Raw genomic sequence first — 14,533 nt, forward strand, 5'->3', positions numbered from 1 at the left:
TTTTTTTTTTTTTTTTTTTTTTGCTGTTTACAAAAGTAATAAATGGTCATTAGGAAAATTCTACCTGTACATAAATGTATAATATGGAAGGCAAATATTCCCTATAATCCTATCCCCAAATAACCAATTCACTCAGATATTTGCAATCATAGACCTCCATAGTCACATAAACAAAACTGGGCTCCTTCCATATGTATTACTACCAGTTTAAGCGTCCAGAAGCTTTCTTGACTTTAGAACCCTTGGGTGGTTTTCCATTGACTGAAGGGCATTCCCTGCACCCTCCACCCAGTAAAGGCCACCTCCAGATCCAGCTTATCTGGACCCCTGGGTGACGCATTTCCAGACCATCCTGTCCATGGGCAGGATTCTTCCCTAATTTTTGGCTATTACAAGGAGCCTCCCTGTACATATCAAGATATTGCAAATCAGCATGGAAAAGATGTTTCATACAATAAACAGCTTTGGGAGGACACTTTGTCTTTTCAATGAATCCAGCTAAGGGTCAGGCCAGCCCTTCAGGGCACGGTGGGAAAGGCACCATTGCCTCTGCTGAAGGTTCATATCTTATGGGAAGTTCATGAGTGAGATTTGTGTCTTGAGGACATATTTAAGCAAGCAAAGAAGGATGAGAAGGAGCAGCTGGTACAGACAATGGAGGCCTGCCCTTTTCACCTGGAGGGACGCTATGCAGAGGCAAAGCTCAATTCAAATGCGATTCCATTTTGGGGCCACTGATAACCGAGCGTGTTGAATTGAGGAATTCTTTGTGTTCAATCAAGGATGGTCTCCTTGCTCTTTTCACATACCATTTTTGTCTATCTCCGAACCACATTTACTTCTCAAACTAGAGCATTCTATTTCTGACACCTTTGGTTTGTCATCATCCAAACACCCGGTTCTTTTTCTAAAATACATGTACATCATCAGTTTTTGTTCTAATCTTTATTTTAAAGAGTTTTTGTGTCCCCCTCCCAAATTATGAAAACAACAGGGGTACATACATGTACCAGCGTGCCAATGCCATTGTCGTGAAGATGCAATGACTAAAAGTAAAGGTGACCCAGGGCCGGGGACCTTGAGGACTCGAAGGTGAGCCTTTGGATGCAGAGAGTGTGCAACATGGCGACTGAAAATGTGGTAGAAATTCACCTGCTATTTACCTTTCTCTTGACATTTATTCTTGGGGGACAGAACAAAAGTCCTTTCTGAAAGAGAGAAGGGGTCAATGAACGAGGTTATCCGGGAAGCTCTTCTTTCGTCCATATCGAAGTTCCCACTTCCTAGTGAATATTTATACCTGGACGTCCTACCGGGTCTCAAACCCAAGGTGTCTGAAAGCAACACCATTAGCTCCAACCTCCAATCGGCTCTTCTTCTGAACGTCACTTGATAAACTCATTTTTTTCCTGTTACTCAAACCCAAGACCCATTAGTCCTTCCTTCCCAGTTACTTTCCCACCCACATTCTCCTCTCCATTTCTTCCTTGGTAGGTAAAATCCTTGTGATTTCATCCCAGTGATATTCTTTTTGGGTGTTTTTTGAGGCCTTGTGTTGGGGTCTGGGATCACAGAGATTAGTAGCCTTGTTTGTGGCTCAGAGGATTGAGTGTGAGCCAGGGAAGTGCAGAGGAGACACTGCCCATGGACAGGATGGTCTAGAAACGCATCACCCAGGGGTCCAGATAAGCTGGGTCTGGAGGAGGCCTTCACTGGGTGGAGGGCGCAGGGAAGCTCTCAGAGATCTGGGTCTCAATCTGGCTTCCCCTGGTTCACCCCACCCAGTATCCCCAGGCTAAGCTTCTTAAGTCTCTCCTGACCTCACAGCCCTTTGCTCACATTTAAAGTTCTCCACGGTCAGCACCAACCTTTCTAATTTTATCACCCATAACTTTTCTCTATAAAAAATTGAGCTCTTTGTCAATCCTAATGGAAATTTCTTCACATTTCTGTAACTGAAATTGCGCTCGTCCTGCAAGAATGAAACCCATCACCCATCCGTCCCCTGTCATAATACCTTCAGCAGCTCTTCTAAGGTCTTTCCTCTGCAATGCACACTCTGTTTCCATTTCCTTGAAGTTGCCCGTTTTCCTTCAATTTCAAATTCTTTTGGCGTGAACCAAATTCCCTCCTCGTTCTGAATGCACTTCTCTGAGGATCCTGGAGGATAAAGACGGCCCATTCCCGGACCCAATCTCATGCTCTGTGGATTCACCCTAGACCTCCAAACTCCTAATTGCGGTTGTTCCGCCTGCCTGGGTCCAGAGAGACTCTCTGCAGGGAGGGAGGATAGCAGGGGAGCCTGGATTCCTCCTCTCTCAGGCTGAAGGAAGCCCTAAACCCTGTGGGAGCGGGAGAGGGTTTGCATTTTGTGCGACATCTGCACGCGGCAAGTATTGCCACTGGGTCCGCGGTGGTGGAGTGGCCTGGCAGCCGGGTTCACCACGACGCGGAAAAGTGAAAATTCCTTGTTAACAAGGCACTTCCTTCTCTGCAGCCTAGCTTGCAGGGTTTATCTCCTGGACAAGGAGACACATGGGTATTTTCCTCTCTTCTAGTGGCTCCGGGCGTTCCAAAGAGCAGAAGATCAGGAAACCCACCTCGTTTCAGTCTCTCCTTATATAAAATCCCTCTAGCTTCACCACACGTCACGGGAAGTTTAGGAGAGTGAAAATCCACGGGGTCGTCTTCGGGTTTTTCTGGAAGCAGAAGGGAAAGTAGAAGAGTCTAGTTTCGCTCAGTCTTCGTTTTCTCTCTTTCCGGCCTTCCCCTTGCCCCGAACTCTAACGACAGTAATAGTAACAATAATCACGTAAATGGCATTGGGGAACAGCCTCGGGCTAACTGGCAACACTTCCTCCATTTTGAGTGGCAGGTTAGCCACGTGTACAGAGTAGTTTCTGATCAACAAAGCCATCACCACCAACACTGCATCAAACAAAATGTTCAGTAAAGCAGATAGGGCTCCTGTGGTGGGTTTTAATTCATAAGCTAATTGGCTATCACCCACCGCTCCTTTATTCCATAAGCAACCTGTTTATCCCTCTACCCGGATAGAAGTTGCCGGCCCAGAATATTTCCTGGTGCTCGGGTAGCTGGAAGAAAGGTCTTTGTTTATAATCTTATCACCTGATTGACACCAAGGCGGGGTAAGTGAGGTGCTCAGCGCCCGAGAGATTAGTGTCAGTCTTCATTTTCTGCCATCCTTTTTCATTTTATTGCTTGTCTGTTTCTTCCTCCATGAGTCAAAAGAGAACTCCCCCCCCCCCCACCGCCAAGAACTCTAGCCTAATCTGCAAATTGCACATGGAGAGATTTGGCAACGGTGAAACGTTGAGCAGGGATGTGGGGGTATTGATTCAGGAGAGAAGCAGTTGGAAAAGAGTTTAAAATAAATACCAGCCACTCCTGCCGCTTTTTACCACAGCCTCACTGTGGGCGAATTCATTCCAGATAGACTGCAGGAGCCGTCTCTGGGGGCGAGGAGAAGGCGCTGCCCATGGCTTGTGTTGAGTTACACAGGATGTTACATGCAGAATGAGGCTAGGAGAACAGCCAGTCCAACTTTCTCCCTTGCTTCAAACACTTATTGCAAGAGCCAAAGGAAATGTATGAAAAGGCAAGAGCCTCCCCGGAAAAAGAAACCAGCGGCATCGATGCTAACGGTGAAGAAACCGTTAGTTACTTTGCAAGGATATGAACTAGAGGCAGACGAGAAAGCAGAGATCCCTGAGAAGTGACCGGGTGGCTCCCTTGGACGGAACGCTGAAGGATGTCCAGTCTTGGAGGGGCAGGGGCTGGATAGGAGTGAGGGGGGTGGGAAGAACTTAGTTTCAAAAGCCAGCCAGCATTCTTGCGTGGACTGGCTGGCTCCACCACTGTCTCCGGACTCTGCCCACTTAAATAAATAGGGCCCAGGGGATGACAGCTCAGCCTCAGGAGCCAGACTGGCGGGGCTTACGATCTGGGCTGTGCAATTTCCTAGCAAGGGTATGTAAGTGCATATTATTGTCAAGGTTGAACGGAAGACCAGCCATGGCGGATTCCTAACTTGGGAGACAAGGCAGAGGCACAGGTAACTTTGGACCGCTGCCGCAAACCCCGAGGGGGATTAGCAGGGCATCGGGGACCTTGCATAGTTGTCTGTCTCACGGAACTCGTTCCCTATGATAAGTATAGGTCCCAAAACAGATGTCCCAGACAGGCTCGCAAGCAGATGCAGGAGCAGTGGGCGGCACTGGGAGTTCTGGGCAGCAAGCCAGGGTGCAGGGTTGCGGGCACAGGCAGAACTCCCTCCTTTACCTGGTTCAGGCAGCTTCCCAAGTCAGCCAGGACCTTCTGTCCTGGGTAGCTCCAAAGCCACTACCCTGCGCCTAAGGAGGGACAGCTTTCTGATCTGTTCCGGTAATCCTGCACTTAGCTTCGTCTCACCTGCTCCGTCTTGGAAACAGGCTTTTTAAGGATGGAACCCTGAGGGGAAGGCCTCCTTGGCGCTCTCCCACATCTGTTAGATCACCATTCATAAGCGTGAGCAAACAATGAGGAGCCTGCTATGAAGGTAAGCAATTAATAGAGTTCCTGGAAATGGAAAGCAGGGTGCAGGAAAGGAAAAGAAAGCCTAACAGAGGCGAGAAAAGCAGAATGGGAACAAACTTCACAGAGAGATGAACTTCAGGAATCCTTTCAGAACACAGGGTGAAGGCACGTGGTGAAAATCATGCATGGACAGACATGGCCCGGGGAGAGGTCTGGAGCTCCCTGATCTGAACGCGAAGGGTTCGTGGGGAGATGGGGTGGCTGGACAAAAAGCCATCATCAAGGCAATAGTAAAGGCCACACACACACACTGTGTAGTTTGTTTTCACAACAACTTATCAAAGGGAAGGCAATGATGGTGATCCCCATTTTATAGATGGGGGACTCAGGCTCAAAGGTGGAGTCGGAATTCCCGGACATCCCCACACGGTACAAGGTGGGACTGGCAGTAGAATCCAGACCTGCTGGACCCCCCCCCCCCAGTTCCTTTCATACTGTCAGAAATGCCTCAACAGGACTCCCTACTGTATGTCGATAACAACACAGAGACAGCCGGCATTAAATCAGAAGGCACGGCCAGGGCAGAAGTGCCAAGGAGAGAGAAGAAGCTGACGCTGACAGACAGCTCTCAGCATCTGCTTAGATTCGTGCTTCCTACTCGTGTTTCCTAAAGACACCGGGGAGTTTTGTTTTTTTTTTTTTTTTTCAGTGCAAAGAACAAAAAACTTGCACTTAGAACACCTAGGTTGATCTTTGTTCATGCAAGTCTTTTATGCTCTAATTGAATCCGTAAAGTGGGCTGAACAATACTTATATGACGGCTAAATGGCAAAACGCAGAACAAAGTGCTTTGCCAATTGTAAAGTGGGTACACTTCTGTTGTTATCAGGGCCTCTGCCTTTGGTTGGGTGGGTTGTGCACTGAGCAAGGGTCCCACCTCTAAGGAGGGCTCTGATTCATACTCAGAGCTGGATACTTTATGTTTTATTTTTTTTTAACGTTTATTCATTTTTGAGACAGAGAGAGACAGAGCATGAACGGGGGAGGGGCACAGAGAGAGGGAGACACAGAATCTGAAACAGGCTCCAGGCTCTGAGCTGTCAGCACAGACCCCGACGCGGGGCTCGAACTCACGGACCGCGAGATCATGACCTGAGCCGAAGTCGGCCGCCCAACCGACTGAGCCACCCAGGCGCCCCAGAGCTGGATACTTTCTACAAGGACCTTCTCTCAGAGGGCAGCAAAGGACCTGGTTTTAGGAGTCAGCTCCGACAGATGTGGGTAAAGCGTATTGAGGAAAGGGCACTTTTTCTAATGCGCACAAGTGTATTCTCTGAGTACATGGAGTCTCTCGTATTGGTAGTCACACTTCATGAAGAAGAATAGATAATGTATTGATTGCACAGTTATTTAAGTATACACTGTGTGAGGCACGGGAACACTGGGCATAGAGCAAAGAGCAAGACCGGCCACTTACTGACCTCATCAGACTTTCACACAGTGAACAGGATGTACACAGACAGTTAATTTTAGTCGTGACAAGTGCAGTGAAGAAAAAAAAAAACGCTGGGTTCCACGAAGGCGGGTCAGGAAAACCTGCCCTTGCCTGCTGGGACAGAGAACGCTTAGTTCAAGGTGAGGCCTGGGGATGTGTAGCAAAGGGAAGAAGGAGAACAAGGGCGGTCAGCTTCGGGGAAGGGGTGGGTGAGGGGGGCACACCGAGGAAGCCCTGGGCAGGAAAGGAGGGCAAAGCATCCAGTGTCAAAGAGCCTATGCTTTGAGAAATCAGGCTGTTGGTGACCCTCGGGGTGTAGGTGGGGATTGGATTACGGGTGTGGGCTATGTTCTGTTTCTTAACCTTGGCGCTAAGTACATGCGGGCTTTGCCTTTGTGTTAATTCCTCAGGCTGTACATTTACGGTACGTGCATCTTTCTTAAGCATCACACCAGTGCTACTCAATGTGCCGGTGCGTGACAAGACAGGAGCTTGATCCAATAGAAATAAGGCATCTCCGCTGAGGAGGTCCTGCTGTGAAAACGGGGTGCTCAGTGTCACGGTTGATTTATAAGCTCTTTATTTTTGCAGACTTGCAACCAACAGACTTGTGGATGGCACCAGTCTGCGGACCCTACCTCAAGTAGCCCCTGTTCTACTTCAATGATAAATTCATGGTGGGGAGGAGGAATGCCAATGTCGCCGGAGCCTAAAGAGGGAAGGAAGAGTGAGAGGGGACAGTGCTGAAGAAATGTTACCAACGCAGAAGAGAAATGAATGCTCACAGAAAAGGAGGAGGGGGAAGAGGAGGAGGAGGACGAAGATGGGAGGGAAGGAGGAGGAAGAGAGGACACAAACAATCGGCAGGTGGCCAGGGCACCAGTGATGTCTGACGGCCAGTCCCTGTCTCTGGCTTACTTACCCTTTGGGGGAATATTTTTCTGACACCTTCTGGTTGAACTTGAACTGACATCGTTGTTCCTTTTCTTTTCTAAAAAAAAAATTAATGTCATTTATAATTGGAAACAGATTTATATGCTTTATATATCAACTATTTTCAAGTAAATTTTTCTGTCTTTCTACCACTTTGGAGAGACAAGATAGATGTGTCTTTAAAAAAAATTTTTTTTTTACATTTATTTATTTTTGAGAGACAGAGAGAGACAGAGCACAAGCGGGGGAGGGGCAGAGAGAGAAGGAGACACAGAATCCGAAGCAGGCTCCAGGCTCTGAACCGTCAGCACAGAACCCGACGCAGGGTTCGAACTCACAAACCACAAAACCATGAATTGAGCCGAAGTCGGACGCTTAACCGACTGAGCCAGCCAGGCTCCCCTAGACATGGGTCTTATGAAAGGAACATTATAGCATTGATCATAGAGGAATAGCAAGTCCATGTTAATAGATAGATAGGAAGGCTAAAAACATTACAGAAACCATGTTTTCATAAGTAATATATATTAACATATAATAATCAATATAATAATGTGTACATATGTATTTAATACAAACACTAGAAGTAGATAAAGGATAAAAACTTATAAATATCACATAGAAAGGACTTTTTAAGGAAGAAATATAGGGCATAAAACAATGGTTCTCCATGCTGGTTGATTTGGTCCCCCAGGGGATATTTGACAATGTTGGGAAATCTTTTTGTTTCTCATGACTGGGAGGAAGACGCTACTGGCATCTCATGGCTGGGATGTTGCCCAGTATCTCGTGAGGCACAGGACAGCACTCATGACAAAGAATTATTCAGTCCCAAATGCTAGTAAGTGTCAAGGTCGAGAAACTCTGGCATAAACCATCTTGGAAAAGACAAACTGATTTGTCTAAACAAATTTACAAAAAAATTCTCCACAACCAAAAATTTCTCAAGTGAGTTACAAAATAAAAACAAAAGCAGAAACATTTCAATAAGATAACAAACAGTAGATTTCCATAATCGATCAAACGAAAAGATGAACAGTCCTATACGAAAATGGGCAAATACGAACAAGTGAACCTCAAAGGAAAAAACTTCTAATAAAAAGTTATTTAACAAACAGCTATCTTAGTAGAAAGAGGCTAGGTGGTGTTATGATAAATTATGACTCTCCCAAATTTCAGTGGTTAATTATAGGTATCAGCAAATAATAGCATGAAGACCAAATAAGTCCAATGCTTGTGTTTGTAAATAAAGATTTATTGGAACACAGACAGGTGCATTTGTTTACATATTTGTCTCTGGCTGCTTTCATACTACAATGGCAGTGTTGAGTAGTTGCAATAGAGATTGTAGGGCCAGCAAAGCTCTTATCTGGCCCCTTTTAGAAAAAGTTTGCCAAGTGTTGGTTTAAAACAACCCAGTTTTACTTCTCCCTTGTGCTACTCATTCATCACAAGTTAGATGAGGTTCCATGTTATCGACACACACGGATCCCGGGGACAAAGCAACTTGTGTCTAGAACATTGTTGGTCCCATGGCAGAAATAAAGATGATACACAGGCTCTTAAAGCTTTGGCTTTGAAGCGACCCTCACACTTCTGTCCACATTTCTTTGGCCAAGTCAAGTGACATGGCCATTCTGGAGTCCACAGGGCAAGAGTGTATAACCTTCCGAGATATCAGTGAGTAGTAATACAATCTACCACAGCATATTTAACCACATGCATGGTGCAAAGAAATCCAAAGGAAAACATGGGTGGAATATCATTCTTTGCTTTTAATCTGTCAACACAGAAGACTCTTAATTGTTTCTAGTTTTGGTGAAGGTGTAGGGAAAATGGCATCTGTATGATGTTAATGGGAGTCTAAACTGGCAATAATTTGATCATCAGTATGTGCTTTATTTTATTTTAAATTTATTTATTTATTTTGGGAGAGAGAGAGAGGGGGAGAGAGAGAGAGAGGAAGGGGCAGAGAGAGAGGAAGAGAGAGAATCCCAAGCAGATCCCACACTGACAGCACAGAGCCTGACATGGGGCTCAAACCCACGAACTGTGAGATCATGACCTAACCTGAAGCCAAGAGTCCAACACTTAACCGAATTGAACCATCCAGGCCCCCTGGTATGTACTAATCTTAAACATGTAGACTCTTTGACTAAGCCACTTCACTTCCATAAAGAAGCCATTAAGAAACACTCCTGGGAGTGCGTGCACTTTGAGGAGTGGTGCCACTTTTTGTATGGGGGCAGCTTGAATCGAGACAGGAGCCCCCAGACTCAGCGGAGTTGTGGTGACTCTACTAATGGAAATGTAAACAGTAGACACTGGGAAGTGGTCACGTGAGTCCATGTAGAGGTGATCTGAGTGCTGGGAGCACGCTGGCTTCTACCCACAACCACTCCCAGCCCAGAAGTTCCTTGCCGTCTTGTCTGCACCGCTCCCTTCTTCTACCGTTTCCTTCACACATCCACCCAACCCCATGTCCGTCCCGAGAAAGACCCTCCCACATGGAGCATTTATAGCAGATTCGGTAGCCAGCCTTACCCTGTGGTCCAGAGGTTTGTGTACATCCAGTCCTTGCCTTTTGGGCCCTTGTTATGACCTCTGAGTTGCTGGTTGAATCGTCCTTCCTTTCAGTCGCCTGATCCATCAGTTGGAGCTTTTTTTGGATTGTGTGTTCAGGTGAGGCTCTCCCTGGGCCAAATAGTGATTTGTGAATAGTTTTCACTGGGGTGCCCTCCAGTGAAGGCACTGGGGTGCCCTTTCACTGGGAAGCTCTTCCTCCCCCTCCCATGCCCCCAGCCCCTTTGAGATCTCTGTACCCCTGTACCTCATTTTTCTCCTGCTAGTTCTCTGCAATTGTATCTTTCTTGTGCACACCTTTCTTTCTCCCTTAGACTCACCATCTGCTCTCAGCCCTGTGCAACCTGTTGAAATTAACCAGACTCCCAGAGCAGAGGGCTTTCTTTCCTGGGCCATGTCTGACACCTTCTTCCTGGAGGTGCCCACATCCGAGTAAAGATGGCCAGGTAGCCTCTTTTGGCACACAAGGAGTGCTATAACGTACTTCTCCAGATTCCCGAGGACCTATTTGTGGATCAGGAGGGATCCAAGTTTCCCCAGGTGCCTCCAGTGGGAAAAGTGCAAGGTATCAAAGAATCGAGGGGCTGCGTGGTAGAGTGTGAGGCTAGGACAGAGAGGATTTACAATGACGATGACAGAAGGAAGGGTGTAAGGGTTAGGGTTCTCTTTCCCACGGATCTGGATACTTTTATTTTGCCGAGGACTCACATTTATATCTTTGGATCTGATTTTTTTATTGAGTGCCAGATTTTTTTCTATTTTTCTATTGAATATAATTTATTGTTAATTTGGTTTCCATACAACACCCAGTGTTCATCCCGATAAGTGCCCTCCTCAATGCCCATCACCCACTTCCCCCTCTCCCTATTGTGGGGGAAATTAAGCTCCCTTGATTTCTCAGTACTTCTGTGAAAAGCCCTAGACTCCTGAGGCATGAAAATGTATACAGAATTAAGACAGGGAATGCTTGCTTTCACATCCCTAGAAACGTTTTGCTTTTCATACACCATGAGAATGAGATCTGTAGCTGGTAAACTGCTGTTTGATCCAAAAGGATAATAAGTCTTCTCCTCTCCTGAGATTGCCAAATGCCTACAGCAGGGCTAGCTTCCTAAGCTAAGTCCCAAAGTACCAGGATTACTGGAGCCCTCTCTCCATTGGTATTTACACATCAAAAGGGATGAAGCCCAGAATGTGGATCATCTTTAATAAAGGCTGAAGACACTTGGGGTTTCTCTGCCTCTTAGAAAGAGGCATTTCAATTCCAAAAGATGAGGGTGAGGACAGAGGATCAGTTTAATCTTATCTCAAAGCAGCAAAGTTTTTTTCTTGTTTGTTTGTATTTTGTTTTTCCCTCCTTTCAGGAGAGGAGGAAGATGGCTTCCTTGTCCTGTCTATAAACAGAAAATCCATCATTCTCTATCCTTTGTCTATGGGATATCATCTGCCTCTCAGCAGGATTCCATCAGCTCTCTTCTCACTGCCTGTGGGTCTGCATTTGGGGGTAGATAATGCAGTGTGACTCTGGATGTTGAGCTGGTAGTGATGTCAATGAGGAATTCTTTCCCCTGATCCAGGTGCCTGGGGTTCCTGCATGGTCATATACACAAAGAACGGCCCTATGCAAGTGGGGAACCATCTCAGACCCTTCACAGTTTTGGACAAAGCATGGAGCTAGAGCATAGACAGCTAGCACAAATCTTGAGGTGAACAGGTCAAAAATGGAAAATTCTAAGATTTCCTCCCAAATTATTTGCATCTCCCCTTAGCAATGTACACCACCATTCACGCAGCCATTCAAGCCAGAAACTGAAGAGGAAGCCTTGGTTTCTCTCTCCTCCCCAGCTCCTAATTTTTCAAGTTCTATCAACTCTCTTTCCAAGCTGTTCTTGAACTGGCCCTTATCTCCACTGCCAGATCTGAAAGCAGAGTTCTGTCAACCTGCATGGCGTCCTCCCCTTTCCAAGGGTTGTCCCGCCTCCATTCTCTTCTGTTTCCAATTCATCCTTTATACTGAACCAAAACTGTTCTTGTCAAATGTAAAATGGGATCATGTCACTTCACTGATCGGATCTCTTCGATGGTTTCCCATTTCGTTTAGAATGAAATTCAACTTCCCACACCTTAACCTACAAGCACGAGCTGTCTGCTGCCTCCCACCTCTTCTTGTTCTCTCGTCTTACCTTTTGAGAGGCTTTTTTTCTGGCGTCTCTTTTTTGGAGTTGACCAGATACTTCTTTTTCTTTTCTTGCCTAAAGAGAAAGGGTACAGATGATCTTCTCCTGGCTACAAACATAGATCTGCCAACCTCAAAGGTCAACAATTTTCAGCGCTCACTTTTGGTCTTCAAACAATAGTGGCGAGCAGGTCATTGGTGGCCTTATGTGATGCTGCCTCATGGAGTAATGATGGAGAAGATATTCTAAAGTGGCAGAGGAGAGAGAGACATGAAGAGATTGGGACAATGAGTTTAGGTAGCTCGTTTCTAGCTATGAAATGGAAGAGTGAGCTATGGAAGCCGGTGAAGTGAGCTGAGGATCAAGAGGAAGCTCCTTTGATGAGCTGTGATAGGCTTGGGCAGTGACTGAATGCAGATCCCGTGACAGGGAGATGCTGAATTCTCAGAGGAGAGAGGGGTCATGGACACGGTCAGGTGAGGCAGAAGGATTGCCTTAGAGAGAAAGAGGGAAGTGGAGAGGAGGGGGCAAATGCAGGCTGGTAGCAGGAAGTGAGGGTATTCCCATCCTATACCTTTTGGTGTAGTAAGAGGAAAAGTAGTCTGTTAAGAAAAGGAGGCAGGAGGGGCTCCTGGGTGGCTCAGTCGGTTAAGCGGCCGACCTCGGCTCAGGTCATGATCTCACAGTCCGTGAGCTCGAGCCCCGCGTCGGGCTCTGTGTTGACCGCTCAGAGCCTGGAGCCTGTTTCAGATTCTGTGTTTCCCTCTCTCTGACCCTCCCCCGTTCATGCTCTGTCTCTCTCTGTCTCAAAAATAAATAAACGTTAAAAAAAAAATAAAATAAAGATTTTAAAAAAAGAAGAAAAGGAGGTGGTGAGGGGGGCCAGCAGGTTGAAAAAAAAAAAAAGCTCAGGGTTGGAATGGATCATTGCAGGAAGTGAAATTGTCAGGCAGTGTAGAAGGATCATTTACCCTGGGCTCGTGAAGGCACAACACATGAGCTCTGCCCTGCTGCGTGGTTTTCCCCATAGTGAAGTGCCTGCCTTCATACCCGGTGTGCAGAAAGCAGATAATGGGTCCCTCCAAGACCCACCAGAGGGTTCTAGGAAAAGGCAGAGTGGCAAGGTTGGTTAAGATGCCAGCAATAAGTTACTGAAGCAATGGATCGTGGCCTCTAACCTGGTATGAAGGGGCATGAAGAGAGGCATATGATGAACCAGAAAAGGGAAAAGCCAATGGACTGGTCATCCAAGTGAGGTTGAAGAACAGCTCCAGAGGGAACAAGTTGTAAGGGAGAAATCAGGCAGGGATACTTTTGAGTTAATTGTTTAAGACTGGGCTGGAGAGGAGAGTTTGGAGGTTGAACAATAGCTGTAGAAGGAGCAGACTTCAAGGATTAGATGTCAAAAAAAAAAAAAAAAAAGAATTCTGAAATTAATTATTGGGAGGTGGAGCCAGGCTTCAACGATGAGAGGACCCATGGTTGTCTTTGGGTCCAGGAGGCCAAGAATCGGTGCAGAAAAAAGTCACTGGAAAAGAGCAGAGGAAAGTTCTGAGGGACCAGAGTATTGGATGGGTCTGTTGGATGGGACACCTTCAAGGTGTCCAGGATGATAGCAGGACTTGAACTGACAGAAAAATTCTAAGGTAGCCTTAGAGGTCTGCTGGGGAAATAGGGACAAGTTAAGGATGACAGTGATTAAGACAGAGGGAGTATTTCATTCACATGGAGGGCAGAGGAGCAAAGGGCTAGTCAGGGGCAGTATGTAGCAAGCAGTGGACATCCACCCTGTCTCCCACCATGAGGTGAGCAAGAGCAGATAATAGGCAGCCTTGTCTTACGAGAAAGCAGTGCCCTCTCGAGGAACCAACTTTCAGTTAAAGAGGAGGTGTGACTAACCCTCCAAGAAGTTGTGGGTAAAGGAGACCTTGACTGTTTCAGAGCAGGCGATTGCAATGGATACGTATTTCAATGGCCCCCAGTGCCGTCTGGTTTCCCTACGCTCTTAATGAAGGCCTTCAAGGAAGATGCAGTGAATGGGAGCTACAGAAACAAACTGTAATGAGCATGGTGACTCCAATCACATGGTGGGTGCTTCTGACAAAAGACGATCAGAAAAACAGAAAGTCACTCCACAGTCATGCTCCTGGGGTCCACAGGAGAACGGTAACCCTCCCTTACCTTTCTTGTTGGGAAGTGTGATGGATGCCCCCTGGAACTCTTTGGGGTCATTTGGTTCAGGAGAGACATCTCTTATCTCTATCAAAGGAAACAGAATTCGATTCAGAGCTTGGAACAGGCACAAGGAAAAGCCTGCCCTGCCTTGATTTGATCGGTTTGTGGTTACACTTACCAGTGTGGCTATCCCAGTGATATCCCCGCCCTCAGAGGAGGGCTCAGTTTGACCTGTTTTGAGGGACTCCCCTTACTCGACAGAAGAGAAGAATAAGGGGCCCTCAGTAACCCTCATGCAGGGGATAAGGCTGCGAGCATTGAGAGTGCTGATCTTGAATTCTGGTCAAGGTCACTGGCTTCAGTGAAGGGGAATGTCTTTGCCATATAAAAAATACATGCTAGTCCTTAAAGATTTGTGAATGGATATTTTTGAACCTCTCTCCTTGTCATTACTTCACCTTGAAAAATAGTGAAGGAGGCTAAGTGCCTTCTATATTTCTGTGTACAAGAAAGCAGGAGCTAGTCTCTATTTGCCAGCACCTGTTAATAGTAAATAAATGCGAAGTTCTTGTTTTTGCCGTACTAAGCAGACCGCAGGGTTTGAAGTCATAACAAATCTCAAGTAAGACTGCCA

The 14,533-nt window shown here is 46.4% G+C and overlaps 1 protein-coding gene across 1 annotated transcript in view; it reads right to left on the reverse strand.

Moving 5' to 3' along the window:
* SP110 (SP110 nuclear body protein) overlaps positions 1–14,533 on the reverse strand; it is a 32,364-nt gene that overhangs the window by 8,533 nt on the left and 9,298 nt on the right. The window contains 7 exon segments of the mRNA XM_032594532.1: positions 1,164–1,208; positions 2,018–2,160; positions 2,601–2,699; positions 6,954–7,022; positions 9,509–9,658; positions 11,731–11,799; positions 13,906–13,983. Of these exon segments, the coding sequence (XP_032450423.1) occupies positions 1,164–1,208; positions 2,018–2,160; positions 2,601–2,699; positions 6,954–7,022; positions 9,509–9,658; positions 11,731–11,799; positions 13,906–13,983 (653 nt within the window).

This window comes from Lynx canadensis, chromosome C1 (genome assembly GCF_007474595.2).
Source record: "Lynx canadensis isolate LIC74 chromosome C1, mLynCan4.pri.v2, whole genome shotgun sequence".
NCBI classification, from domain to species: Eukaryota; Metazoa; Chordata; class Mammalia; order Carnivora; family Felidae; genus Lynx; species Lynx canadensis.